The 27,556-nt window shown below is 53.8% G+C and overlaps 1 protein-coding gene across 2 annotated transcripts; it reads right to left on the bottom strand.

Moving 5' to 3' along the window:
- Positions 1-746: 746 nt before the first annotated feature.
- RHPN1 (rhophilin Rho GTPase binding protein 1) lies at positions 747-27,556 on the bottom strand. 2 transcript variants are annotated; one of them, XM_035566378.2, is made up of 15 exons: positions 27,346-27,556; positions 18,882-18,997; positions 14,965-15,093; positions 12,806-12,881; positions 12,337-12,414; positions 11,075-11,199; positions 10,622-10,788; positions 9,960-10,147; positions 9,682-9,838; positions 8,213-8,332; positions 6,070-6,264; positions 5,828-5,904; positions 4,449-4,595; positions 3,339-3,497; positions 747-3,014 (listed from the first exon to the last, which is right to left on the bottom strand). In XM_035566378.2, exons 1-15 carry the CDS (start codon positions 27,445-27,447, stop codon positions 2,820-2,822), a joined length of 2,031 nt encoding a protein of 676 aa, XP_035422271.1. In that variant the 5' UTR covers positions 27,448-27,556; the 3' UTR covers positions 747-2,819. The 2 variants fall into 2 exon arrangements, with proteins under 2 accessions (XP_035422271.1, XP_035422270.1); XM_035566377.2 differs by having other exon boundaries at positions 758-3,014; positions 18,882-19,000; positions 27,346-27,447.

The following is a 27,556-nucleotide window of genomic DNA, read 5'->3' as shown; positions in this document are numbered from 1 at the left end:
GTTCATTCCTATCTGAGGGGGCTTGAGCCCACCTCTGTGTCTCAGAAGAGGAGTTAGTCTGTCCTTCCACCTCCCATGGGGCGCATTGGGGTGAATGCTCCTTGAGGGACTTGGTTGTGGTACTGGACAGAGCTTGGTGGTCCTCCAGTGACCTCCTCCTCCATCGGGGAGGTGGGGACCAGTGAAACAGAGACATCCAAGGGAAAATGGGGTGTACGGGCAGGGGTGGGATATGTCCTACGTCAAGGGTTTGCTGTTTACCAGCTACCAGAGAGGCACATTGGCTCCTCCAGCACGAGTGATGCCTTCATCCCCACTGACATGCTCTTCCAAAACCAGGAAGACGGGCTTTGAAGCAAAGATGATTTTCTTGAACTATGACTTTCTTCCATTTTGATTCAGGAGAAAAGCCCCCAAGGGATCCAGCCTGAGCCCCACTCCCCACCTCCTGCTTTAATTCTGTGAAATAACTCATGTGACAAAGTCACCGGCCACCACTACAGCATGCTGGAGATGGAGATGATGGCTCACCAAGGGCTGCCGGACTGATCTGGATGCTTCATAGCTTGGTTTGCCTTCGATCAGGTCATAATAGAGCCCAACAACCTCTCCCAACCTCAACAGCTCCAGATTTACATAAAACTGACCCAAACCCACTCACAAGCCCAACCCAGGGCTTATCCCCCCGCCACAGCCGGTGCACCCACTCCACCTAAAATCAGCAACAGAGATACACGCTGTGAAGTGCTTTCAAAGCAGTGCTTTTTAATCCATAAAAGGTGAGAGTCCACGTACAAATTAAAAACCAAAACACTGGTGTTAGGAAAAAGATCCAGCTCGCACGAAATGCAACCCCTCCGGCAACGCCGACGGAAGGGTCGGGTGATGCAGGAGGACCCGCGATGCCCGCAGTCACTGCGTGTGCACGCTTTTTTTTAAATAAATACACCTCTAGCTCTGAGACGTTTAGGATCAGTGGAGTTGCTGCCGGGATGTGTTCATGGCAAGGCCCTTGCCTGTGAGTCTCACCGCCCCGCGCCGAGCAGCTGGCAAGATTAGGCAGAAAATCTGACTGCAGCAGATGGCCTCGTGGTGGCAGCCAGAGCCGTAATCCCGTCTGACGGCGTCTAGGTCTTGCATCGTGCAAGCGGAGAGGCTTCTCGGCAAGGAAGGCAGAGCTAGAAGCCCTCCTCCAGTTCTCCCGAAATAAAACCGGGGCCGAAAGCTTGGCACGTGGGCACCGGGCCACCAAGAAGCGGACGTGCGACCCCGAGCAGTGTCCTGCTGCCAGCCCGAAGGCACCCACGTGCTCAGCTCATTTCATTAAGCTCCCGCTACGAATTTGTCACGACTTAAAAAGTACAAAAATACAATTGCATCTCTGAAGGGTATTTTATACCTAACCAAGATCATCCAAGCACTCAAGGCCAGACAGCTCTTTAGCTTTCAGAAAAATAATGCACAAGGCAGAAATGGGATTGAGAAAATTTTGCCAATCTATCTCGTGCGTATTCGGAGTCTCCCTGCATTTCCAGTACAATTACCAAGATGCATGTATCCATCAGGCCAGCTCTGGTATGAATGCTGACAGCACAGTGTTAGGGTATTAGCAACGTGTGCAAGATCCAATACTAGCACAAATTTAGTAGTTTAATAATCTGGAGGAGCTATCTTCCTGGAATTTTAATCTCATACCAAGTAAGAAACAAGGCTCTTAGCTATTAATCTACTCACATATTTAGGGCAATCCACCTCTACTGATTAAAAAAGCGAGACAACAAATGCACGTTAAGTCTTTCCCTTTTCTTCCAAAGAAGCAGGCTGTGCAGCCAGGCTGGATTTGCTGGGCAAAGCTGGGTGCCCGTTAAAAAAAACCCTGCACAGGAGCCCTAATTCAGCACTGCACAAGCCTGTGCTCGTGTTTCTTCTATGTGAGCTCGCTTAGATGTGACCAAACATATGCTATTTGCAAAACTCACGGGAACATGCAGCCCACGAGCTGCCTCCTTGCTGCTGATGATGGAGGATCTGACACGCTGCCACCTGGTGATGGGGACATGTCGACCCCATCCTAGATTTAACAGCTTGCTAGGACACCCCTTAGTGTCACGGCAAGGATGCACAGCTCGGTGCTGCCGAACCACCTGGGCAGATCTGTCCCAGACCCTGCGACACTGTCATCGGTGCCCGAGCTAAACTCTCCCCAAAACTGGGAATTCGAACATGATCTCCACGTGCAGCCTGCCCCGATGGGCTTTGTTAACCTGGGGCTTGCAAAACTGAAACCCTCTGCACCTTCCTCCAACGGTGCCGCCGGGCAGGAGCTCCTGAACGACTTGGCTCTGCTGGCAGCGAGCGGCACGGTGGCGGTGCTGCCTTCCACCTTGCAGAGAAAGCCTACGAGACGCTAGAAAAGGTTACAGCTTTTGCTTTAATGGCTGGGCTTGGTTTGGCTGCTCCTTGCACCGAGCAGAAGACACAAACCAGGCCCTGCTTTATACCGAAGCACAGCTCCCCGACCCCTTAAAAGAAGAAATAATAATAATAAACCAGCGTTTCCCCCCATTGTTTAGCCGAGGACCGTTTTAACGCAGGAGATGGAGGAGTCCAGCGATCAGCAGCGCCAGGGGCTGTGCATCACTCGCCTCCTCGGAGAGGATCCGACCAGCAGCGTGTCCCCAGGGGGGTCCCGGCATCCTCCAGGGGTGCTCCATGCAGCCACGACACCAGCGCAGCCCGGAGAGGCCACCAGTGCTTGTGAGGGTCGACGAGCAGCCAGCCCCAGAGCTCGTGGGACACAACCTAGCCCGGCAGGCGCCTCAGTACATGGCCTCGTTGTCTCCCACGGCGGTGAAGGGGACGCTGTAAGTGCTGTTCTTGCTCCGCTTGCTCTTCTTGTTCCAGATCAGCAGCGTGCTGGCGCTCTTGCTGTTCATCAGGCTCTTCCGGCTGTTCTCCTTGTTGCTCTTCAGCAGCCCGCTGCCCGAGGACATCGCCGCAGCCTTCTTCTCCGCCTGTTTGGGGAGCAGAGACTGGCGTGAAGCCAGGGCAGCACCGAGCCGGGGGTGCAAACGCTGATGGCTTGGCCTCAGCCCTGCCCCGGGACACTGGGAAACCTCTGTCCCCTGCAGAGCAGCTTGCTTTGGCGCCTAGCTCGAGGCTAAGAGTGAAACGACAAAGCTTGCCATCCCCGCAAGCTGCTGCCTGCTTTATATTTCCTAGGCCAGCTGCAAATGAACTTGCTGCGCTGGAGAGGGAGCAGAGCCTGGTTTAAGCAGCCCGTAGCTCCCTCCAGAGCTGCAGTTTCCCCCCCAAAAAAGGCTTGGGACATGACTTACAGCTCTCGGCCCCTCCGAGCCCTGCAGGGTTATCACGCCGATCTCCACACCCTCCTCGCCAGTGCTCTTCAGCAGCTGCACCACCTCGGTGTGCTTGGACCACTTGCAGTCCTTGCCGTTCACCGAGATGATGTAGTCGCCCTCCTTCAGCCCGGCTTCCTGCGGGGGGAAAAGAGAGGGTGCACTCATGTTTGCTCATAGATGCTGCAGCATCAGGTCTGCTCGCTTTTCTACCCCCCCCCCCCTCCCCGAGCAGGTCCCAATCCTGCAGAGAGACGAGCCGTGGGGATGGCTGGGGTCTGCCCTCAGCCGACAGCCAAAGCCTCGTCATCCTAATGGTCTTACAGCTGCTTTGCTGTAGGGGGAATGCCCACAGGCTAAGGATTTCTTTTGCAGCTGCCGCGCTTGACATCCACTACGCAATAAACTCCCAGCCCTGCGACAAGAGCACGTCCGACTCTGCCTCACCGACAGGAGTTAAACGCTACAGGTCTCCAGAAAGCAAAAATCAGCACCTGCAAGCCTTGAGCCTTGGGCGAACAGAGCAGGCTTAGCGAGGTCTTACGCACCCGTTTCATGTGTCAGGATTGAACAAGGCTCTTGAAATGCTTAAGGCAAATCTAGAGCTATCGGGACGTTACAGCCAGGAGCAACCCCGAGCCAGGACATGCTGGCCCAGATGAAGTGGAGGTTTGGAAACTTGTCCCTGTGGCCACATTTCGGTGTCTTTCCAGGGTGCAATCCCACCCCAGCTCAGTGCAACGAGCGTTAGCGGCCTGGGGGACACGCTGTGGGCTCAGATCTTCTTTAAGAAGCTTTTAGGCTCCCCGAAAGGGACATGATCCTGCTGCTAAGGAGCCTGTTGTTATGGAGATGCTGAGCTCCGGTGGCACAGTTGGTGCTGTGCAGCGCCAAGAGAGTGGGGGACCGCTCGGGCATCCCACCAGGGTGCTCCACTGAGCCTCTGCTGGAAAACAAGGTCGCTCCTGATACATCACACAGTGAGTTTTCACGGAGATAATTCGTGTTTCGGGCTTGCCATCTCGTTCCATCCAACATCACATCCCCAAATGGGGGGTCCCCCACCTCCAGCATCCCCCGGGTACTCACAGCAGCACAGCCCCCCGGGATGACGCCGGCGATGAGGACGGGGGAGTCTCCCCGCAGCGTGAACCCAAAGCCGTTCTCTCCTCTCCTCAGGTGGACTCTCCGCACCGGGTACCACTTGTTTTTGGCCGAGAAAACCGAGAGGGGCCCCTGGGGTCAAAGCAGAAACAGGGAAAGCACCTTTCGGTGCAAGAGCAACGCCCCGGGGACATGCAGCCTTTGCCATCGAGGAGGCAGAGCAAGAAAGCCTGGCTTTTGCTTTTCTTTGAAGATTCAGTTTTGAGCCTGCCCAGCGTTTTAATCTTCCTGCATATCAAAACCACCGGATTTATGCACTATAAAGTGAGAACTGCTAAGAGTGCTCGTCAGAGGGTGGCTTTGTGAGCAGCAACACAGACTTGTGCAGGTTGGAAAGGATCGCAGGAGGTCTCTGCTCCAACCCTTCAGCCAGCTTGGGTCGGGACATCCTCCTTGCAAGGCAGGAGGAGGGGTTCTCACCGTGGTCAAGGAGCCAGAATCATTTTAGACATTGCAATCCTGGAGCAAACAAAACAGAAAGCTACGGTGCAGAGCAGGACCCTTAGTTCCCCCCTTCTGGAAATAAAACTCATCACCAAAGGGGGGATGAAGGGGTGAGGTTTTCACCCCAGCCTGGCTCTGGGAGATGCAGCAGGGCGCAAGGCATTGGGGTCGGTCGCCTCTTCGGGGTCAGACCACTCCAAAAACCTTTCCTGTTCTCTCAGGAGCAGGATATACCCGCCTGCCCTACACTTGGGTTGCCCAAGAGCAGAGATCCTGGTTACATCCCAACCAGCCCAGCCTCTCCCCAGGGTGCTGTGTGTCCTTGGGGCACCTGAGGGACAGGGACAGCACAGCCACGGCAGCCCCAAAGCTCAGCCCTGCTCCCCAGGACCCTATAAACCCTAGGAAGGGAGGGATAAAGACCCCATGGGATTTTCCCAGTGCTTCCCAGCTGGTGCTGGTCACATACCTAAGACAGAGCAGTGTTTACCCCAAGGGTAACTCTATCCTCAACCTCCTCTACTCCCAAAAAAAGCTTCCACTAAACAGTCCCTTCGGTCCTGTGGGACCAAAGCCCACCCAAAGCGCCCATGCCTGCTTCCCGAGCACCAGAGGAGCTTCACATCACAGTGCAAGGAAGATTTTCGGGGAACGTAATGAGTTTTGACCCATTTAGTCTTGCATAGACAGAGCCGCGCCCTTCCACCCTTCCTCCTGCCTGGGTCCTGTGTGCAAGGAGACAGCTCGTCCTGCTCGGAGAGCAGCTGCACGGGGAGGAAGGGGAGCAGGAAAGCAGAGCATGCAGGGGAGGAGGTGACACCTGGTCCCGCGGGGCCACCCGGTCTCGCAGCCGTACGTACCAGCCTGTGGAAGAGGTCGGTCACCTTCACCTGGGAGAAGTTGGGCGGTTTGATCTCTGGCTTCTGATGCGTTTTGGCTAGCGGTAAGGAGAGAAGCGCACAAACACCCCGTCAGGCAGGAGCAAAGCGGCAGCTGCTGCCTCCACATCCCGCTCCCCGAGCGGGGCTGGTGCAAGCCATAAAATCCCGCAGCCCTCGCTCCCACCGGCAAGGAAAAAAATAAAAAATAAAAATACACTTACGGAGAATATCTGGAGCATCCCCAGTTTCAAAGAAGTCCTCCTCGTGGTCAATTTCGGAGTATTTGCTCAGCGAGCGCTTGTGGGCGAAGGAGAGGACCTCCTGGAGGATGTCCATCTTCCGCAGGATCTTGCACAAGCCGTGGATCCTCATGGCCTCCTCGTGCTTCATGATGGCTTTCTTCAGGTGAGCTTTGCCTGCGGGAAGCGGAGGGGATGCAGAGCCCGGATGCGGACCGGCGGCGCTCTCGCTCGCTCGGCTGCCCACGGACGGAGGCAGCCTCCGCGGCTGTGTCACCCGCCGTGACTCAGGGACGGCCCCGTCACGTTCGCAGCCTGCCAACGGGCTCTAAATGGGGTAGGTCCCAGCCGTCAGCTCGAGCCCCCCGACGGAGGGCCGGGAAGGGACCTTGAAGGGTGACCTACTTCGCTCCCCCGGCGCCGGAGACGGGGCTGGCAGATGTTCCCAAAAAACCTCCGCCGAAGGAGCGAGAGGGAGGCTGGCACCGGGCTCCGCCGCCCCCGAAGTTCCTCCTATCGCTTAACCTAAATCTCCGCAAATTAACTTCTCTCCATCACCTTGTATCCCCCGGGGGTACAAAGGACAATCGAGCCCCGTCCTCCCGGTGACAGCGTTCAGCTCCCTTTTTTCTAGGCTAAGCACACTCTTCGCCCTGCCCTGCAGGTCCTTTCCACCCTCTCCAGTACCCTCTTCTCACTTCCTTCCTCTCCACCAGCCTTCAAGGTGTTTCCACCCTCGCGAAAACAAATTATGAAGAGAGAGCAGCCAAAACACGACCAGAATCGATGAAATCCCAAAGACTCGCGAATAAATGACCTATGAGTATCCTACGAACATCCCCTTTGCGAGAGACTGAGACGAAGGCACCCGTACCCAATGCTTCTAAATGCTAGAGAAAAGGATAAATATATTTAGATAGATGGATGTATCATCGAAACACGTGTGCCTGTAGCATTTCCAGATTTAGGACACACGGTGGCAACATAAGGCAGGGAAAATGATGGTGTTTGCTCCAGAGCCATGGGGACCAGAGCCCATCAGGCTGCTTTGTGCAAGATGTCGCAATCGAGGGAACATTTCGAGGCTGGATGAAAAACAGAGAGAGGAAGAGACTCTCCCCAAAATAATCTCATCTCACGCATCAATCATATTCTATCCAAGCACCCCCAGCCAGCCCCACTCGTGGGCAAGAAAACGCTACGGCAAGGAGGTTTTAATGGCTTCTCGCTAACTGCTGCTATTTACACTGATAATGAAGAGATAAGATAACAAGAGATTACCGAAATGCAGGTCAGGCACAGAAGTTGTGCAAGCTGCTGGCTCCAGTTTATTGAAGATGGTGGAATAAAGCATGATGTTATAAAACTATAAGGCCAGGGAAGGGGAAAAAATATCCTTCTAGGGACATGGTTTTAATGCTGCAAGTATCCTCCCTCCCTCCAGATTCAAACCAGAGCTGAGCCTGGGACCTGCACACGTTCATTTTTTCACAAGCTGAATGGAGATTGTTTGGAAAAAGAAGCCCAAGAGGCAGCTTGTGGAGGAGGCAAGCAGAAGCTGACGCCCCAGAAGCAGGGCACTGAGCTCGCTCTCGCTCCTGCCTCTTCGGGAGGACTGCTAAAACACGACTTCAGCTGAATAAGCAATGCTCTGTCTCTTCCCCGAAGCTGAAAATCCGCGTGGGAGGAAGCTCTCGTCTCCCAAGCCTTTTGATGCAGCTAAAAAAACCACCCCCAGCCGTCACTGCTTCTCCTTGTCAAGTCAAGGCAGCTGCAAGCCCAAGCCAGGCTTCTTCCAGGAGCTCCAGGTCCCAACAGATTTCTCTGTGCTGTGCTGGGTGATGTTACCTGGCTCAGGATACCTCGGTGCCCGGGGTTTTACTGTCACATTTGGCCAGATGGGTCAACACGAGCACATTGGGCTGTCCTCAGCACCTTAACAGGGAACCGTGATGCTTTCCCGCCTCTCCAGGAGAGGCTCTTTTCAAAGAAAACCCAATAAAAGTTGTCTTTGCTCAGAGAGATCCCCCAAAACCTCGTGGCGCCTTTATGAATCCCGTTCCTACAGGGATTCGGGGTTTCATCACCCAGACCTGTGCTCTGCCCCAGGGATAGATGTACTTACCTAGCTTCCTTCTTTCTTCAGGATCCTGCAGCAGGACACGGAGCGACGGCCCCTCCGGCATGGTGACGTGGAACTGGATAAAAGCCTTCTCGTGCTCGGGCAGCTCAGCGTCGGATGCCGCTGGGAGAAACGAAGGGGAGGGGGACACAGGGAAAAGTCAGGGCATTTTGTTCCAAGCACCGCTCCGGGTTCTGTGCGCGTGACTTTTACACCATTATTTCCATCCAGAGCTGTTCCCCATCTCCTTGGGCTCGCAGGGAGCTCAGGGTTACGTGGCAGCCTCATCTCCTGGGCACAAGCAACCAAGAAATCCCCGTGGACTTGCTGGTCCTAGCTACAGGAGATGCCAAAGCCCAGTGAGCATCCCTGGCATCGGCACCCAGCAGCTCCAGACAATTAAGCTTCAGCATAAGGGGTTAATTGCCAGCCAGTCACGGGGGCAAAGGATTCATTATTCTCAACAACGGGGCCTGAGCATGCTTGGAGAGGCAGTGAGTGGGCACTGGAGATCTCAACAGGGTGCTGGTGCAAAACAAACCCCCCAGATTAGGGATCCCCTGCAGATTTGTGCTTCCCCCAGTGCCTGATGGTATTCAAAGAGCTTCAAAGTTTCAGGGGAGAGGTCTGCCCCATCCCTTGGACCCACCACTATCCTCTGCCACTTGTCTCCATCCCCAGGTGTCCCACCATCTCTCCCCCAGCAGCTCTGCTCGCTCACCCCTGCTTCTGCAATGCACAAGCCTCGGCGGTTTCGAGCCCGGCACCCCTCCCAGGCTCACGGAGACGAAGATGGCCAAAAAGACGAACCTACCTTAGAAGACGACCTCGAGAAGCCCTCCAGCCTGCTCGTCCCCAGCCACCCCACCACATGGTGGCTCGACGCCGCAGGTCGCTGCGTGCATCAGCTGCCCGCCCCCAAACCCTCAGCCTGACCCAAAATCGCTCGTACGGGCGGTGGTGACAGAGCAGATGGAGATTATGGGTCGCATCCTGCTCCAGCTGGCTCCCCGGAGCCACGTCACCCAGCTCGGGTACAGCCACGCTGCACACAGACACCCAGGGCAGCCAGCCACAAGCTGGCAATTTAATTCAAGTAGTTCAGCAATTTCCTGGTACGGGAGAGCTTATTTTTATGTCTTTGAAGCCCCTGGCTGGCCTATCACGTGGACCAGGTGGCTCTGAAAGCTGCCTGGCTGAGGACAGCCACCCAGCCCCAAAGGGGACAGGGGGTGACATCCCTACAGCACCTTTTTGTTGGCTTCTTTGGAAGGACTTTGCAAGCACTGTGCAAGCCAGAAGGAGAAATATGGGGGACAGCTGCCCTGCGTATGAATCACTGCATCAACTGGCGTGATCAGCAGCTCAGAGCATCCCAAAAACTCTAGGTTTGGCATCCTGGTATTCTACAGAAGCCCCTTTTCCCCTCTTTCTGCCAATGCCAGGCTGCTACGAGAAGACACAGCACTCACCGGGGCAGTCGCAGAGGGCGGTGGCAGAGAAGTAGTGGGAGAGGGCCTTGAAATGCTCAGACTTGACCTGGACCATGGTGGTCCAAGAGAAGGGCACGTAATCCTTCACGTGGGCTTGGGTCATTGTCTGGTGCACCAGCGAGTAGGCGTCTTCCACCTGCGGGAGTCAAAACCCAAGTTGATGACCCAAAGGTTGGAGTCCAGCTCGTCTGTTGGGTGGCAGTGACAGCAGGTTGTCGCCCCTGGGCTTTTTAAAGGGTTTTATGGGGCGTCCTTACCCTGGCTGCCTCTTGGGCGAGCTGCAACCACGTCAGAAAGTCCTTCTGGGCACGCAGCAAGGTCACCTTCTCGAAGACGCACTCCTGGACCTGGGCGATCATCAGCCGCACCAGCATGGTGAGGGAAGCCGCACTCATGTCCAGGCTGGGAGCGTTGGAGAAGTTTTCCTTCAAGTAGTTAAAGGCACCTGCACAAGGAGAGAAGCTGCTGGGAGCTCTTGGGCTTACAAGCGCGGAGGGTTCGGAGCATGAAGGTTTCTCTATGAGCAATGGCACGGGTTGCTCAGAGAGGCTGTGGAGTCTCAAATCCCTGGAGATCTTCCAAAAGCCACCAGGATTTGGTGGTGGGCACCCTGCTGGAGGTGGCGTTGATCCAGATGGACCCAGAGGTCCCTTCCCACCTCGACCAGGAGAAAAGCCACGAAGATGCTCACTGAGCTCAAACCTCTCACTGCAACTGGCTATTGGAAAAACTCCAAGGGGTGCTACCTTGCCATCTAACCCACCCTTGGACCTGCAGCTTTTCTCCTCGAAAGCCCCAAATGCAGTCCCTTGGAGACTCCCCCAACCCTCTTTGCCCAACAGCTCCACTTCTTGACGTTATTCCTGCCCCAGGGAAATGTCAGCTCCGCCAAGGGGATTGGGAAGGGGAGCCCACCTACCGGCCGCCTTCTGGAAGGCATCGATAGCCTGGTTGAGCCCCGGCAGGGTGGCACGGTCCTGCCGTGCCCCGATCTGGGTGTGCAGGGCTCCGATGTTGAAGAGGACGCTGCCCTTCTCGAAGGCCAGCGCCCGCTGGTGGGACGGGACCCCCGTCAGGGAGTCGTACCTGGGGAAGGGAAGAGTCAACACGGGGACGAGGGCATCACGGCTGTCCCCCCACTGCTCCCGCTTGAGGACGAGCTTTTAAGCCCTGCCTCCTTCAACCCATCCACCCAAGGCAACGTCACTGAGCCAAAAGCAAGACGGAAACCCAGCTCTTCACGTTGGCGATGGAGCTCAGGAGGACCTGCCCGAGATGAAGACCCCGGCACGGTGGGGAGGGAGCCCGGCCGCGCTTCCCTCCCTGCTCAACCCCGAGTTAGCAGGGGCTGGATGGGAAAAGCTGCACCAACCAGTGGAAGAAGACCCCCAGGCTTTTGCTGGGGGGGAAGAAGCGGCTGTCGAGGAAGTAGAGCTGGTTGTAATACTCCATGAGGAGCTCGAGCCCGGCCTCGTTCCGGCTGGGGGTGCGCATCGCCTGCGGGGATGGGAGAGGGGGAAGAGACACGTCAGGGGGGGAGAGAGGAGAACAGGAGGGAAAGATGAGATTTAGGGAGCTGTACATGCTGGGAAACCCTATGAACTACAGGTCAGGTGGGAAAAATGTGACCCAAAGGGGTGCAGGATTGCAGGGGATGGGGGAAGAGCCTGGAGCTGAGCCCGTCCGGACCCCCCTAACACAAGCAGGCAAGGGGCGGGATTGTATTAACGCTGAAAAAGAAGCCCCTTTTCTGTGGCTTCCCTGCTTTTCGGCAGGTTGAAAGGAGACAGCCTGACTGCTGGCACGGGAAAGGCTGGGGGGGACACCGGGTTGGGGCACCCAGACCGGAGCCAGCAGCCCGGGAGCAGGGCACGATCCAGCCGTGCTCACCTCAACCGAGCTGGGATTTGCCTTTTTTTTTAAAGGCACAAACTCATGCAAAATCTGATGGAATTAACGCTAGGGAAGAAATACGATTTCTGTTCATAATAGGAAAGCGTTTGGGCTTTTGACTCGACACGGGGAGGAGTGCCAGAGCTCTCCTGGTTTCAGTCACGAGCCTTTTCCCAGCTTGTGCCTTTCCAGGGCACCCCTCCCGCAGCCCAGCGAGCAGGATTGGGACCTTCACAAAGCCTGGGAAAGCTTTTCCTTTCCGCTCTTAAGATCAAAGCTGCACGGCAAGGCAAAACTGAGGTTACTTAGGAGAGCTGCTTTGTAGGAAAGGATAAAGTTCACCTTTACCGGATTGCTCTACATTTCCTCTTCTCCAAGCGCTACGCTGCGTGTTAGCTGGAGAGAGAGCAGTCATTTAGCCTTGCCGGGGGTGAACTATTCATCAAACATTAATAATGGACGGCACTGTATTTTTATTGCTGTTTGTTCTAGGTTATCAGGTCATCAAAGGACTCACTCACAGGGACAGCAAACAATTACTGAAACATCCGTACTATTTCGCAATCTATGAACCGAAGCCGGGGTGCTCAGCACATGCCGCAGGCTTCCAGCACCCCCGAGACGCGAGGACAAGCGTGCAGTTTGGAGGGAGCACGAGGGGACCCAGACCAAAACACAGCACCTCCAACGAGCATTCCTCAACAAGCCAAAGCAAGACTCTGCACGCCGAGGGACACCGACCTGCCGCAGCTCCATGAACTCTTTGATTTCCTTTTCAAACAAGGTCCCCTCCTCTCCGTAGTGCTCGCTGATGAAATCCTGGATGGGGAAAGAAAATCCTGAATCAATTCTTGAAAAAGGATATTCAAGATTTAAAGGGTGACTTCTGGCGATTCTGAATAAGTGACTTGCCAGCTCTCCCTGCAAGAAAACCTGCAGCACAGAAAGGGATCTCCTCTCCGCCCAGCTCCTGCTCTCCAACCCAGGCAAAATACATTGACTTGTCTGTTGCTCCAGACCCTGTAACCCTTTTTCCACCGTTTTAAGTCCACCTCATCCCCCTAAGTATGGAACCATTCCAAAAAGGAAAACGTTTGCAGCTGCTGCAGCATCTCCTCTACAGCTCCCCATCATGCCCACGTGCAGAAACATCTCCGAAGTGCAAGTCTGCTTCCCTTCATCGGCCTTCATTGCAAAGCCTGATGCTCACCTTTAGTGGTAGCAGCAAATCCAGCTCCTTCGTCTCCTTCAGGCCCAAGGGAATCATAGGGACGCTGATGGACTCACTGGAAGAAGACAACAACCTCTTTGGTGGCTGTTTTTTTTTGAAGGGCAAAACTAGAAGAGAACCCAAGTCTGCACAGCAGAAGGACGCGCTTTGCAGGGAAAAAGCATGCTAATAACCCCAAATCTACCATATTACTTTACCTTCTGCTGTTATTTTATAAAAGAGCAATCAAATAGGCTGCGGTGACGTAGCTGCTTTAATTAACAGCCCTTGGGAAACGGGTGTGATGCGAGCGCAGGTCACGAGATTCATGAGCTCCTACGTGCTAATCTGGGCTCTGTCGCTGATAAGGACTGGCTCAGGAGCGTAGCTCCGCCTGATATTGAAATTTGCTATTAAAAGCAGCCGTCTAATAATAGCTCTTATCGGGCAGACAGGTCGATACTGTAAAACACTGAAGATTAGGATGACATTGGTAACACCCAGCTGGGAGCGGTTTGTTTTCCACCATTAAAACGGGGCATTTGTGCCAAACCGAGGAAGGAATGCTGCACGGCGGCAGGGTGACGACCAGGAAGGACCATCTTTTGTGGGATTTAGCTGATATTTTGATGTTTTTGCTGCCAATAAGTAAAGAAATGGTCTTAGAGGCTCTTGAATGTGCAGAAAATTACAGCATTATTGCTCTGCAAAGAGCTCCAGAGCTGGTCCCATCATCTGGCTGCTGTATATGGACGGGAGGCCAGAACCCTTGATGGTATCCGCAGCTCGCACTGGGCTCTCTGAAGGCAAGACGAGAGGCAGGTCGGGCAGGATCAGGCCCTCACCAGCCCAGGTTTGCACAACAGGCCCATCTCGTTATCTGCAGAAACTGCACGTTAGCAGAAACGTGCATTAGCACATCACAGGCCAAGGAGGGCAAAAACTGGGGAGCAGCGCAGAGGTTGCACCCACATTCTGGTCTATTCATACTCCCCGAATAAACAGCTTTGAGAGCTATAATTAGTGCTGAAAAGCCATTATCACTCATTCTCTAACAAGATTTCCACTCGAATCCAATGCCCAGAGCAAAGAAAGGAGCTTTTGTTTGGTCTGGGCAGGGTTTTGGGGTTGCTGCTGCTATTTTGTTCTTAAACCACAGCAAACAAACACGTGGAAGGCTGCAAAAGTTGAGCATCCCTGGAGTCCAAACCCAACAACCCCACATCACCAGCCCATTGCTGGGGAAGAGGAAAACCATCCAGGGTCACTCAGGAGACTGCAGAAGCCCCTCTGGATGCAGCAAGCACCCAAGGGTGGTGGAGATACCGGATCCTTGATCTTTCTTAGGGTCAGAGTGGTTGAGTTTGGAGGCACCTCCGATCTCCCCCCTTGACCTGCTGGAAATGCATTTCCCCTTGCATCCCAGGGTATTTTCTCTATAGTAAAGGCAGCTCTTGCTCTCTGCGACCCTAAAGCATCACTCACACCTCCAGACCACCCTCGTCCTGCATTGCAGCAAGCAGGATGGAGCCACTGATGTCCTCCGCACCTCCTTCTGCCCCTAGCAGCAGAACAATGCTCCCCAAGGAGGACCAGGCACTGGGCAAATCACACGGATATACCAGGAGGAATATCCGTGGCTCCACGTTGCTGCAGCATCCCTGGGCTTTGGTGCCTGGGGGATTTCTGCTTTTTTAACCCCACAAATCACTGCTGAGTGTGCTGGGATTACCCAAGTCAAGCACAAGGTGGCTGGGTGAGCATTTCAAGGTCTAATTGCAGAAAGAGGGGGAAGAAACTCCTACCCTTGATGGGAAAAGAAACCATCCCAGGAGCAGCCAAAGTGTTAATTGCTATTAAATCCCCTGCTGGAAGACATCATGCTGTGGGGGATGCTTAGGTCAGCTGGACAAGGTAAGGGACGATGGTTGTTTCTGATCTATTTTTCCTGCTTTTGGGACATCTGCATCCAAAGGACACACCATAAATATCCAAACACCTCCTTTAAGGATCTTCTGGGAAAAGCTCTTGAGTTTGGTCTCCTGGAAGCTTCGTAGATGAAATGTGGCTGTGCCCAGGTTGAAAAACTGTTCCTGGCCAGTCTGTCCCATGCCCCAGCCCTCTCTTGTTCCCCAGCCACCAGTGCACAAAGCGCCTACCTGTCGTTCTGGTAGACATCCATGCAGCTGTTCAGCTCCTCCAGCTCCTCCTTCAGCAGCTGGAGGTTGGAGTTGACGTAGCTCAGCTCCAAGGCAACTGTCTCCTTGACCTTGTGGTTACTGGTGGCCCTGCAGGACAACACAGCATGGATCAAACCTCCCCGTAAAAGCCTGGCTGCGTCGATAAACAGGGATAAAGTTACCCAGAGGGATGACACCATCGCCTCTTCCCTGCCATGTGCATCCACCCAAACCATCCCAGAGGGCTGGGCCTTCACGACCAGCTATTTCCATCCAACCCTTTGTGATGCAGAAAAGAATTTGGGGTCTTTGGGTGTTTTTTTCTTGGGGGGTGCCCGCTCTCATTTCACCCAGCCCCTCCATGAGCCCCATCCATGCTCCCACCTCCAGCGCAGCTTCAGATTTGGTTACGAGCGCTCAGCGTTGGCCTCCCACACCAAATGAAATCCATGTTTTATGGTTAGACCGGAGGAAAAACTTCGTTTTGGGTGGAAATAACCATTCTGCAAGAGCCAGGCTTGCTGTGCTCGCCCATTAGCAGCGTGGGACCTGCCCCCCCTCCCTCCTCGTGCACGGCAGGAGATGTAAACACCGAGGATTGATTTCAGCTGCAGCGAGCTGCCTGCTCCCAGCAAGCCAAACTCCCAGGCTGATTATGCCCTCCTTATCAGCTCCCAAGGAAAGCAGGGAGAGATAACCCAGCAGCCACGCAGCCAGCAACGTGCAGTTGTTGGCCGAAAGGGGCTCTGGCTGCCCGCCCTAAATCACGGCAAGCCCCCAAGGGACGCAGTAAAAACACCACGGCTTTTACACCGCAGTAAAAACACACCACAATGCTTTTTTCCCCCAGCTTCTCCGGAGCACGTTGCTTTTGATTGATTTTTAATTGACAGCGTCCTTCAGGGGCCTCGCCCTGACCTGGCCATAAGGAGCTCTGCTGCTTTTCTTTAGGGTGATCGCACTTTAGGGTCTCCTCCCCTGTACCTCCCTTGCTGGGATTCCCCAAGACTGATGGATTTTTTATTATTTTAAACAAACAAAGCAGAGGCACAGCAGGTCCAAAGATCTCCGCAGCCGCTTCCGTTTAAACATCCTTTGGCATTTCTGCAGTCTCCCATACAGCATCTGCACAGCAAGCCCCCTCTTCCCCTATACATCAGCACTGCGCCATCGTTTCAGTCCTCCACGCATCCCAACTCCTCCAGGACCGAGGTGCAGCGCTGCTGTCACTACGATTTTCCTCCAAATAGTTGAACACTTTCCTATTCTCGCTCTCGGTTGGCACCAGATTTCTTTTTTCCCCCTTCAGTTACAACAGCTGATTTTTGCTGACTTGCAGCCTGGTGACACCGAGGTGACGTTTGCACGCACACGACGGATTTCTGAATGCTGCTTCACTCCTGCTCTGCAGAAAAAAAAAAAAAAAAAAGGACTTCGCAGCCTGCAGAGCCTGATTTTACACACACGTGTGAGCCTCTCCAGGACAGTTTTGCTTGGTTCAGGTTCAGAGCGAGCAGCTGAAAGCCTGGTGTTGCTTTGGGGCACTTCTGTTTGCACTCCGCAGGTGCTGTTTGGAGCGACGCAGAGCACAGCACCTCTCAGAGAGGCGATTTAGGGAACAAGCAATTGTTTGCCAGGAGCAAACCCGTGCTGACGGAGGCTTTGGTACTCCTTGGAGCAGGCGCTGATCTCCCTACGGGCACGCAGAGCCCAGATCTTGCTCAACCTCAGCGCAGTCATCCCCTGTTTGCTCAGCTAACATTGAACAAAGATTTTTGAGTTATTTGGAAAAAATGGGTTTACTGGCGACACCTTTATCTTCCTGATTGCTTTGCCGTGCCCCGGTATTTGGGCAAGAAAAGGGAAGGGTTTCCCCTGCCTCTGCCCACGCATTTATCCAGCAAACAAACCCCTCGTGCTGCTGAGCAAACACCACGTGCATTTTTCCAACGCACCATTCGTGGCAGCCTCTCAGGAAAGGGGACCGACAGGCTGAGCAGAACAGCTGAGAAAATTACTTTCTTTAAAGCACTGAGGGTGGTTTTTTTATTTTTTATTTAAGTTGGAAGTGCAGAGGCAAAGCTGCAAACACTGCTCCAGGCTGGGCACATCACTGACCTAGCAGATAGATATCAAGGAAATTTCTCAGTGCAACTCAACAGCTTTCGAGCAATAATCTTTTTAAACTTATAATCCTCCTCTCCTGGCTTTTAATTTCAGGCACAAACTTGATTTTTTCCCCCGATTCCCCAAGATCCCCAAATTTTGAAAGCCAGAGCAGCCCCAAATCCACCCCTTACTCAGCTGCAAAATGGACTTGAGGGAGGGAAGGAGGAAACATCATTACCACCGAAGGACACTCAAATTGCTGATCCAGCCAAAAAAAAAGGGCTCCATCAGTGCATTCTGCCTCTGCCCTGGCAGAGAACGATCCCTCCCCTCCCTGGCCAAGTAATTAAGATGGGTTTTGCATCACATTTTTGCTCGCTTCCCGGCGAGGGAGGAAGCAGAGCAGCTCTGATGCACGCTCTTCGCACCAAAACCCCGGCCAGGCGCGTTCCTGCTGAGGCAGCACATTTCCAGGGCTTTCTTCTTCTTATTATTATTATAACAAAGGGGAGTTGCACGGAGTGGCACACACGGGGACGTCAAGGCCTTTTTAATTAGATGAATTATGGTCCCTAACAGCCAGCCTGGCTAAAGCTGAGGGATAACGGGGCTTGAACCTCACCGTCCTCCAGGGTATCCCTGCTGTCCTATAAAACCCCATTACTTGCTGTAGCTCAGCAGAGCACCAATAACTTTTCTATCAGGTACAACAGGCACAGACTGACATTCAATTATTCAAATTCAAAATGAGTTTTATTTTATTGCTGGGGGTGGGGAGAGAAATCAACACCAAACTTGCAAAATAGGCAGGAAAAAAAAAAAGAGAAGGATATTTTCTTGTATTAAGAAGTCTGCCCACCTTGCACCACAGGAACTTGATACATACACACACAAAAGCTCTAAAAAAAAGGTCATGGGCAGGTTAAAGAAATACATATAATTTTACAGACCTCTTGTCTAAGTTATATATATATACAAAATAAAAATGGGGGTAGTGTATCATGGTTCATCACGACCACTCTCTGGGGATGGCAGCGATGCGCTGGCTCTACTTGTGCTGGACCAGTTGCAACCTAAAAGCCCTGCACAGGGACTGGTTTTTGCACCGTGCCATAAATGCATCCTGCCAGCAGGAGGGAGAGCTGCTGGGCTGTATCAATATGCAATGAGGTGTGAGTTTTCAGACAGATTCTGCTCAGGAGGAATTACTGAAACAGCTTTTTTTTTTTTTTTTTTTTTTTAAATGAAGCTGGATTTGACCCACTTACTGGGGGTATCATGCAGGGTGCCTGCACTCAGAGCTCAATCCCAGTCCAACATCTGTCCCCTTTCTTGCACCCTGCCTTGTGACAGGCTTCCAGGGCTTTAAATCACCACTTTTCATTAAGCATCAGCACCGCGCTGAGCAGAGGGCAGGCATTTCCAGGGCGAGAGCTGCAAAGCCAGGGGAAGACTGAGCAAACCCCAAGCAGGGTATGGCCAGAACAAGCCTCCCCAGGGCAGAAAGCAGCCATTCAGGGACTGATCCACACTTGCAGACAGGTTTAAAGAAAAAAAAGCCTTGTCCTAAAAGCCTTGGACTTGCCTCGTAGGGGGAAAAACAAACAGCTGATAATCCAGAAACATCCCTTGGAGCAAGCAGCCCGCAGGTGCTTCCTGGACATGCGATGGGTCACGGCAGTGAGACAGACGTGGATAAAAGAGCTGTAAGCCCTCCCCTGCACAGCGACACGGCACTGCCACCTCCAGCCAAGCCCCAGGGCCGGAGGGATGCTCCGGGGACTCACCTGAAGAGGTTTTCTGCCCCGGCGCGCATCCGCATCTCCTTGTTGATCTGCTGGTTGATCCGCGCCCGGCGGTGCTGCAGTTTGCTGCGCTGGGTCTGGGCGAAGGGGTCGCAGCCCTGCTGAGAGAGAGGGACAGGCTCTCACCACGGCATGGTGGCAGCTGTTCCCATCCCACCTCCATCTCCAGATGCCCCCCAGCACGGTCCCGCATCACCCCACCAGCCCTGCTGCACGCAGAGGCTTCGGGTTCGTCCAGGACTGATGCTTTTCGACAGAAAAATCGGATTTGTTATACGGGGTAATACGCGTCATTGCTACACCTGGGGACAGGCAGCAGAGCCACTCGAAAAAATATTTTAGTATCTAATAAAACCTGTTGCTTACGGCATTTTTTTTTCCCCCTAAGTTATTCAGCAGAGGCTTCAAGTACAACAGAGAAGGGACAGAGGAATGAAGCGGCTCCTCGCCGGGGTCTGGCCGTGTGGACGCGACCCAGGAGTGAAACCAGATGTCCCGGGGAGGGGGCAGACAAGCTGAAACACCCCTCGAGCTCACAAACAGACGTGACGCTGTGTCTGCCAGAGCTCCCATCGCCCGCTGGCTGCAGGGGATGGAGTGGAAGCAAGTCGAAAGTTCGCAGGCCGGAGACACGAGCTGCACAAAGCAGCGAATTAATCCCATCCCCGCCTCCTTCCTCAGGCTTTCCTCAGACTTTTAATCTCCGAGTTCAGGAGCTAGCAGATGGCAGCACCCCTGCGCCCCACGGGGCCAGGAGGGTGCCACGGGAAGCCCCAGGCAGAAGGGATGCCCCGAGGAGCATCCCCACGTCCAACACCACAAAAATCTGCCCGGAGATGGCTTTTATGTGAGAAGAATGGCTCAGATGGATGAAACTAAGAGATGCCTGGGTGGAAAATCATATATACGTAATAGAAAAAGGCACGAGGCTGGGCAGTTTAAGAGGATGGAGACTCCAGAGCCAGCATAAAGCACGGGGACGCAGCAGCTTCCCTCCATCCTGCTGCAGGACCCACCTCTAGCAGCAGGCAGATTCCTCCAAGACCAGCTAAGACCCACTCAAAGAAATCTCTCAGAGCCACTACTTCACCCCCTTAATTTAGAAAACCTCCCTTTGCTGCAGCCTTACCCTGCTGCCCTGTGCTTTACCTGCACCACCACCGCTGGTGGCCCCCTTATCCCTACACGAGGATTTTGCCACCCTAGGGACTCAATAGAGCCCCAACACTACCTGCTCCCATCCTGCCCCAAACTCTCAGATCATTTTTTTCCCCCCACGTAGCCAAAATCCTGGGGGGCTTCCCCAGGTCTCACCCCATCCTCCAGGATGGGTCGCAGCAGTCTTTAATCCAGCAAGCCAGGACGACGCTTGCTAAGACCTCCATAAAACACTCTAAGTCTTCCCTGGGTAACACTAACCTATTTCCAAGGTATTTATTCAAATTATTTTTCTGGAATGCTTTATTCAAATTATTTTTCTGGGATGCCAGAAAGGCACGGAAGAGGGGAAACAGTACAAGAGCAGCTGTGACTGGCAAGCAGGGAATGAAAAACTTTGCATTTTCATGGATTTCAGCTTTCTGGGAACTCATTTCTCATATTTGACATCCAATAACAGGTGCCCAGTTTGAAAAGGGCCTGGGATTAACATCGCCTCTGTCGTTTAAGTGATAGATTTGAGCTCCTAATTGATACATCGGAGACCGAGGAATCAGAGCCGCTCCGTCTGGTCCGTAAATCTGCAGGCTGAGTCCTTTACAGTAATCCACAAATTTGTGCAAGTTAAAGGGCCGGCCCGAAAGCACGGAGCCACGATTATTCTGCAAAAGCAAATTACGGGGGATGTTAAGAAAGACAGCTGCACAAATCCCAGGTCTGAGACGTTCAGGAGCAAACACAAGAGGTTGCTCTGAAAGGGCCACCTCTGGGTTCTCCCCGGGGGAAGTTCTCTCCACCCGTCCTGCAAAATAAGCGAAAACTACTCAAATCTGAGCACCCAGAGGCTCTCAGAGCAAAGGAGACAGCACCAAACTCTCTGCGGGGAAATGGCTGCTTGCGCAGACCAAGTCCAAGATAATTTATGAGTTCTGGTGTTATTTGTTCATTTTTTTTTTTTTGCCTTTTTTTTTTTTTGATAAAAAAGGGCTGATTACAAACATCAAGCGTCAGGCTCAATGATCCTCGTGCATCCCTTCCAGCTCAGGATATTCCACGATCCTGCAAATGTTGCTTCTCCAGACAGCACGAGGCACTACCCTGTGTATCGGATGTCCGGGAAAAAAAAAAAAAAAAAAAAAGCATTAAAGGAAAAGTGGTGCTTAAGATTTCAACAGCCCCTTGGGTTTCCAGATGAGAGCTGCATACGCTTGTTGCACCAGGGACAGCCGAAAGCATTAGTAAATATTTCCAAATACACACTGGTGAGCAGGTTCCCTCTGTTTTAAGCCTCTAAAGCCATAAAAATCCACCCAAAACATGAGCAGCCTTGGCAGCAGGTGACAAAGCACCAGGGCTGAGCATCCCGTCCTGTCCTCTGTGTGGGAGGGAGGCGGAAAGCATCTCGCCCTTGCCTCGAGCTCTTCCTCCTCCAGGAGCCTCCATCACCTTCGAGATGCCCCCACGTCCTTCAAAGGTTCGGCTGAAATTAGCCAGAGGCTTTTCAGATGGTGCTGGGGGAAAAGAGGAGCGAGGACTACCTGAATTGCATGGGCAGGAGGCCAGAGGAACTGCGGTTGAGAAAGGATGGAAAAAGCAGAAAGGATGGAGGAAAAGCACTAGGACCACCCAAAAACCTTGCAGAAGGGACACCTTGTCCGGAGGCAAGACGAGAAGAAATTAGGGAAAAAAACAAGTAGTGAGATGTGGTGTGGTATAAGGAGATGCTAGGAGGGCTCTACAGGACATTCAGAAATTGAAAACGTAATTAGGAGGTGTAACTAATTGGCTTGGCAGCTCCCTCCCTGCTTCTCCCAGGTCAAGCTTGAGACAACCCCACAGGACAAAATTCCAGTCACCGCCGTGTCAGAGCTCGGGACACCGAAGCTGATGAACGAGACCTTCCTCAAGCGCGCAGACACAGCAGCAAACCCTGACAGTCATCAATCATTTTTGGCTTTCCACCCAGGAACAAAGGAGCTCTCCAGGAACTCTCGCAAGCCCTGATGTGGCCGGGGAGCGAACACGCTCCGACGGCGGCCCGGACGTCGGGATTTGCCCAGACTTCTCCCCGAGCGAGACACGGAGCCGTTTGTACAGCCGCAAGGGTTTTTTTTTTTCCCCCCCCCCCACCTGAATGCCGTCTCCTCGATCGGATTTAGCGAGATGGTTATCGGTTCCCATCCGGGCTCCTCTCCAACTGCAGAAAGGTACAGGAAAGGCAGGTACCGGGGCCCCTGTCGTAACACCAAAGCCTCGCGCGGATGTCAGGTCAGGATCCCGAGACTCGCTGCCCTTAGGGACTTCATCCGGCCTCCCCGTGCCTTGCTTTCCTCCTCACCCTTTGCGAATTTGGCACGAGGAGCCACAGCTGGCATTCAGAGCTGTGCCTGCCCTCTTCAAGCTGCACCCGAAGGCTTAAAACCGGAGTTCCTAAATAAGTCGGGGTGGATTTAAGAATGCCTTACGTAAGAGGGCATACAAGGAGAAACCCAAAACCCACTGTTAAGTCATAAAAAGGATTTTCCTCGCTTAATTCTCTGCGCAAGCTCTTGAGATCGACCCTTTAAAGGTCGGAAGAAAGAGGGGGTGTTTCAGTTTTCCTCTTGGGTGCGCCCAGGGACATCGATGCCGGGGCAAAGTTGGGTGCCTAAGAGGGAGCCAGGCCGAACGTGGGATTTCTCAGCCTTTCTTTGTAAAAGCTTTAAACTAGAGGAAGCCAGCACACAGCTCTTCCAACGAGGGGCTATAAATCACGGAGCAGCCCGGGAACGGCACAGCCTGCGGGTGCAGAGAGCGCAGCGCTCATTGCGAAAGCCCTGAAGGCGAGCGAGGTGCGTGCCACCGAATTACCCAAGCTGTGTCCCGCTCCAAAGATCACTGCCCATGACAAAGCAGGATTATGGGCAGAATTATTGCAATAATAATAAGCAAGGGCATTTTATGCCTCGAAGTCATCGGCCAAATAACATCACGTTCAACCTTCAGCATGCAAAGATGGCAGAGAGCGCTCGACCCGTGCCTCCTAACATGGAGGCACAGAGGAAGCTCCCCCCAAGAGGGATGTCGAGGTTTTTGGGAACACGTAGGGGTGGTGTAAAGGTGCCAGCAACTCCTCCTTTCAGCTCACGAGCACCCATACGGGGTGTTAAATAGGGCAATTACGCGGTTAGGCTGCCTCCTCGCAGCAAGTCCTTAGGGAAAGTTTGTTTGGAGATGATCATCGGGTGCACTTTGCTCACTTTGCTCCTCGTGGCTCCAATAAACGCCGGGAGATGAAGCCTGGATGTGTCTCGGATGACAGGGCACACCTAGAGCTTTGTTTTGTGACCTGGGTGCAAAACCAGGGCTATTGCCTGCCAGCTTTGCTCCAGACAGTAACAGGCAACACCAAGCACTTGTGGGAAGAGGTGGAGGCCAGCAAGTCCAAAGAACAAAGGCGTGTGCTAAAGGACTAATTTCTCTTTCATTTCGGGTAAAAGAACAGGAGCCTGGTAGCTAGAAGTGACTGGGGAAGAACAAAAAGAGCACATGAAGCGATCAAAGGACACCGTGACACCGTCAGAAAGGAAAAAGACAGCCCTAGGATGTGCTGGTACCGTTACGAGCAAGAAAAAAGGAAAGGCAGATCCTGCTGCATCCCCGTCCAGAGGAGCTCAGAGCACGGTGACACAAGCCAGGCGTGGATCTGTCAAAAAGAGAAGTGGGAACGGGGTCTGTGGCCGCGAGTTTAGGTACAGCCCCAACAGGAACCGCAGCAACAGCTCCCAGGAGAGCTTGGCTGGATCACAAGAGGCTCTCCATGGACCAGAGAACAGCAGGAAAAAGCTAAAAGTATTTTAAAACAAGCTTAAAAATGAGCAGCACGTCCCTGCTGCAGTCACAGTACTCAGAGGCAGGTAACACAGGCTCAGATCCACCCCTTCACTGCAGGGCGATGCTGTTGGCAGGCATACGACTGAGGACCCTGGACCAACGGCAGGATTAGACCCTTGCACTGCTTAAACCAAGGCAGGAGATGTCAAATAGCAGGAATACAGAAAGCCCAGCCCAGCTGCAGTTAGCAAAGCGACCCGTGATGCACATCCTGCTCCGCTCCATGCCCTGAGGTCTCGGCTGCCTTCAGCATTTTCATTATCCCAGGCTGCTGCATACCTTCCTTAAAGCCTTAAGTTTCTGTATTTTATAAATTATCCCTCCCAGGGAACAGATTACACATTTAAGGGAGGAAGCCAGAAGGCACCGGGAGTGTTACCGCTCGACCCATCCCCAGGGGAGCAGCAGGACAGGGTTTGACTTCTGCTGGATGATCCGTGCTGATTTCACTGGGATGATCCGCGGAGGTTTCAATCCCTTGACCTCCCCAGTGCTGTTCTATTCCCTCCCCGCACCAAATTCTCCTTGAGGATAAGGCTCAGGGTGTAAGTGCCAGGAGCCTGGCTCTCCGTGACCCACCTTCATCTCATCGCCTTCTACTCAAAAAGCCACCCCAGGCTCTACTTCTGCACGCACCAAGAGCTGTAGGGTCAGAATTAAAAGAGCAGGGTCAGAAGAAAAGAAATAAAGAGCGTGTCAGAGCCAAAGCCAAGCGAGGCCCCAAAATGAGACTGTGATATCTTGGCCCGACAGCCGATAGCCACACGCTCCAGATAGCTCACGATGCCTTGCTGCGGTTCTGTCCCCTTGTCCAAAGAGGGATTCCTCCAGGCAGGACCAGGATTTGTAGGCAGTACCAAAGCCATGCCGGTGCTGGGCTTGCCTTATTGCTGACCCCAAAGAGCTGTTTTGGAAGCACTGAGCAGGCAGGGGGTGACGCCGTGCGAGTTATTGAGCGTAAAGCTGCCTCCCTGCTGGAGGTGCACACAGCCAGCTCGCCTTACGGCGCGCTGCAGAATTTGCTCGGGAGTAGGAACCAGAGCCAGATACCTGCGCACAAACTGAATTGCCAAAAACCAACTGAATCCTACAGACATTCAGGCCAAGGCACCCGGGGCTGAGACCCCAACCCTGCACGCCAGGCACACAGCACAGCCTCCAGCCGCCCTCATCCTCAGAGTTTTCTCCAGCACCTGCTGACAGCAGCTCCAGCACACAAATAGGCCAGGTACCAGCTTCCATCCGCTCTCAGGAGCGATATCCTTTCCTAACATACCCACGCACACAGGCTTGTCCCTAAAAAGAGACATTTCTGCGGGGCCACGAAGCTTGCTGGGGGAATAGGGCAAGCTCTGTTTGACTTCCAAAATAACTCTGAGCCACGGTGTGAGAGCCCTGCTATTTCACTGGAGGCAGAGCTGTCAGCCAGCATTATTTTTCCCCCTTTGCAACCCGTGAGTTACGGATCAGGCCAGCCCCGGGCCAAGTGACACCGGCTTAGCTGGCCTGTGGGACAGAGACAACAAACCCCAGGGAACCGCTGCACTCGCTAAAGAGGACTTTAAAATGCTCATTTTCAGGAAAGCATCGTTAATTTCCTTTTCCTGCCAGCTAAAGCTCATTTCAGAAAGCGTGGGCTGCTAGAGCAAGGCGACAGGTAGGTCACTTCCCAGGTTTTTGCTCCCTTCTGGTCTATTTATACCAAAAAGTCCTTATCACGGAATTAATCTCATGAAGCACTCCGGCCAAAAGCTGGTTTTCTGTGGGAGACTAAAACCCCTAAAACCTTTATTGGGAATATGGTTACATCACACGGCCTTTAAAAAAAAAGAAAAAAAAAAAACGAGCAGAGGATTAAGGTTTTAAACTTCCCCGAGTGCCCCGACCGTCGGCTAATGCACTCAGCAAGGGGGAAAAAAACAGGGGAAATGGGGCACTGGGATTTTTAAAGGGCTTAATACCCATAAACCTGATCCAAAGCTTGTATTTTTGGGAAGGTGCAGCCGCGGCGAGGCTGCCTGTGTGTCCCGGGAGCCGGGGCAGGGAGCCAGGAGGAAACAGCTGTGTGAAACCTCCGGCCCCACAACGCCAACCCCAGCAAATACGGGCACCGCCGCGGCGCCTCTGATCGCCCAAAAGCGAGGATAAACACGTGGGGCCACGTCCACGGCCTCCCACGCGGCCAGAGTGAAACGAAACAGCTGGAAAAAGGGTACGCTGAGGGTTCCTTTTAAATAGAAATTGAGAGAAGCAATAGGAAACCCAACCAGGCTGGTGGTTTTAATAAGTTGTGTAACCACAGATAACGCACGTCCTCTGCCAGTTTTTCCCACCTTGGTAAAGCTTCGGGACGCTTTCCTGCCTTATCCTCTCCCGTTCTACCGTCCGACGGATGGAAAAAGAATGAACCGAGGGCTCACAGATGGAAAATCTGGGTAAGAAGCCAGGAAAAGGGAGCCCTGCAAGCGGCACCTGCCAGCGGGGTAAGTGCAGCCCGGTTTAGGGTCGCAGCCTGGCACAGCTCGGGGTCAGCTCGGTCCCTGCTCGGCACCGGCTGCAGTTTCAACCCCTGCTGACGAAAAGCCACCTCCAGAGCCTGGCTGAGCTTTTCTTTTATTATTATAATTATAATTTTTTTTTTTTTTTAAAGAGAAAGGCAGCGGCTCCCTGCCGAAGAACAAGTTTGGGAGATCACCTCCTCGGACGGGGGCTGCGGTTGCAGGGCAAAGCCGCTGCTGGTTCATAAAGCTGGCTCCCAGGGGATGGACCTAACAAGTGAGGCGCCTAAAAACTCCCCCCAAAAAAAAGGTTTTTGGGGAGTTTTTAATCACTGCTGTGCCCCCCCCCCCCCCCCCGCCCCAAAGCCAGGAGGGTGCAAGCCCAGCTGGGCACCCATGGGGTGATGTGGTCGGTGGCACCCATGGGTGGTCCCTGCCGGGTGCACCCCCTGTCACCCATTAAATAAGGGGTGCCAGTGGGGTCATCGTTCCCCATTTTGGGGGGTACAGAGATTTTTTGGGGGGGGGGGTCACCCAGCTGATGGGTGATTTGGAGGGGGGGGGGGGGGGGGAGCACCCAGCTGATGCCTTGCTGGACCCGCTCCCACAAGTGGCATGGGTAAAATGGGGGGGGAAAAAGGGGTTAAAAGCCTCACAGGCATCCAGGGGGTGACGAACAGCGGGGAGACATCCGGGGGGGGACCCCAAAAAATCAAGACCCCCCCCAAAAAAAAAAAAAAGGCTAGGGGGGGTCCATATGGACACCCCCCACACACACCCCATCCCCACAGCGCAGACCCCAGCAGGACCCCAACCCCAAATCCCACCAGGCACCACTTTGGGGTGGGGGTCCTCACCCTGACCCCCCCCCCCCCCCCAAAATCCCCCCCCAAAGTCCCCCCCCCCCGTAACCTCACCTTCCTGGCGCTGCCGCAGCTGGGGGCTCGCAGGAGGACGAAGCCCCCAGACCCCTCCCCAGCCCCGGCCGGGCTCCTCTCGTCGTCCTCAGGGGGCACCATTTTGAGGGACCCCCCCCGCGGTCCCTTTCAGGGTCCCCCCCCCCCCGCCGCAGCCCCGGCAGCGAGCGCGGAGCCGGGCCCCGGGAGCGGCGCGGGGCATAAGCAGGGC

The sequence above is a fragment of the Cygnus atratus genome, chromosome 2 (assembly GCF_013377495.2).
Source record: "Cygnus atratus isolate AKBS03 ecotype Queensland, Australia chromosome 2, CAtr_DNAZoo_HiC_assembly, whole genome shotgun sequence".
Lineage (NCBI taxonomy): Eukaryota > Metazoa > Chordata > Aves > Anseriformes > Anatidae > Cygnus > Cygnus atratus.
Note: the sequence above shows the minus strand (reverse complement) of the source record. Positions and strands in the feature narration are given on the sequence as shown.

Bases quoted from the DNA above. Each gene is read 5' to 3' on its own strand.
- RHPN1 (XM_035566377.2), bottom strand. From the start codon at position 27,447: ATGGTGCCCCCTGAGGACGACGAGAGGAGCCCGGCCGGGGCTGGGGAG. The intron at 6,265-8,212 runs GTAAGTACATCT...CGCTTCCCGCAG, and splicing joins TGAAGAAAGAAGGAAGCTAG to GCAAAGCTCACCTGAAGAAA. The intron at 3,498-4,448 runs GTGAGTACCCGG...TTCCCCCCGCAG, and splicing joins TCCCGGGGGGCTGTGCTGCT to GAAGCCGGGCTGAAGGAGGG.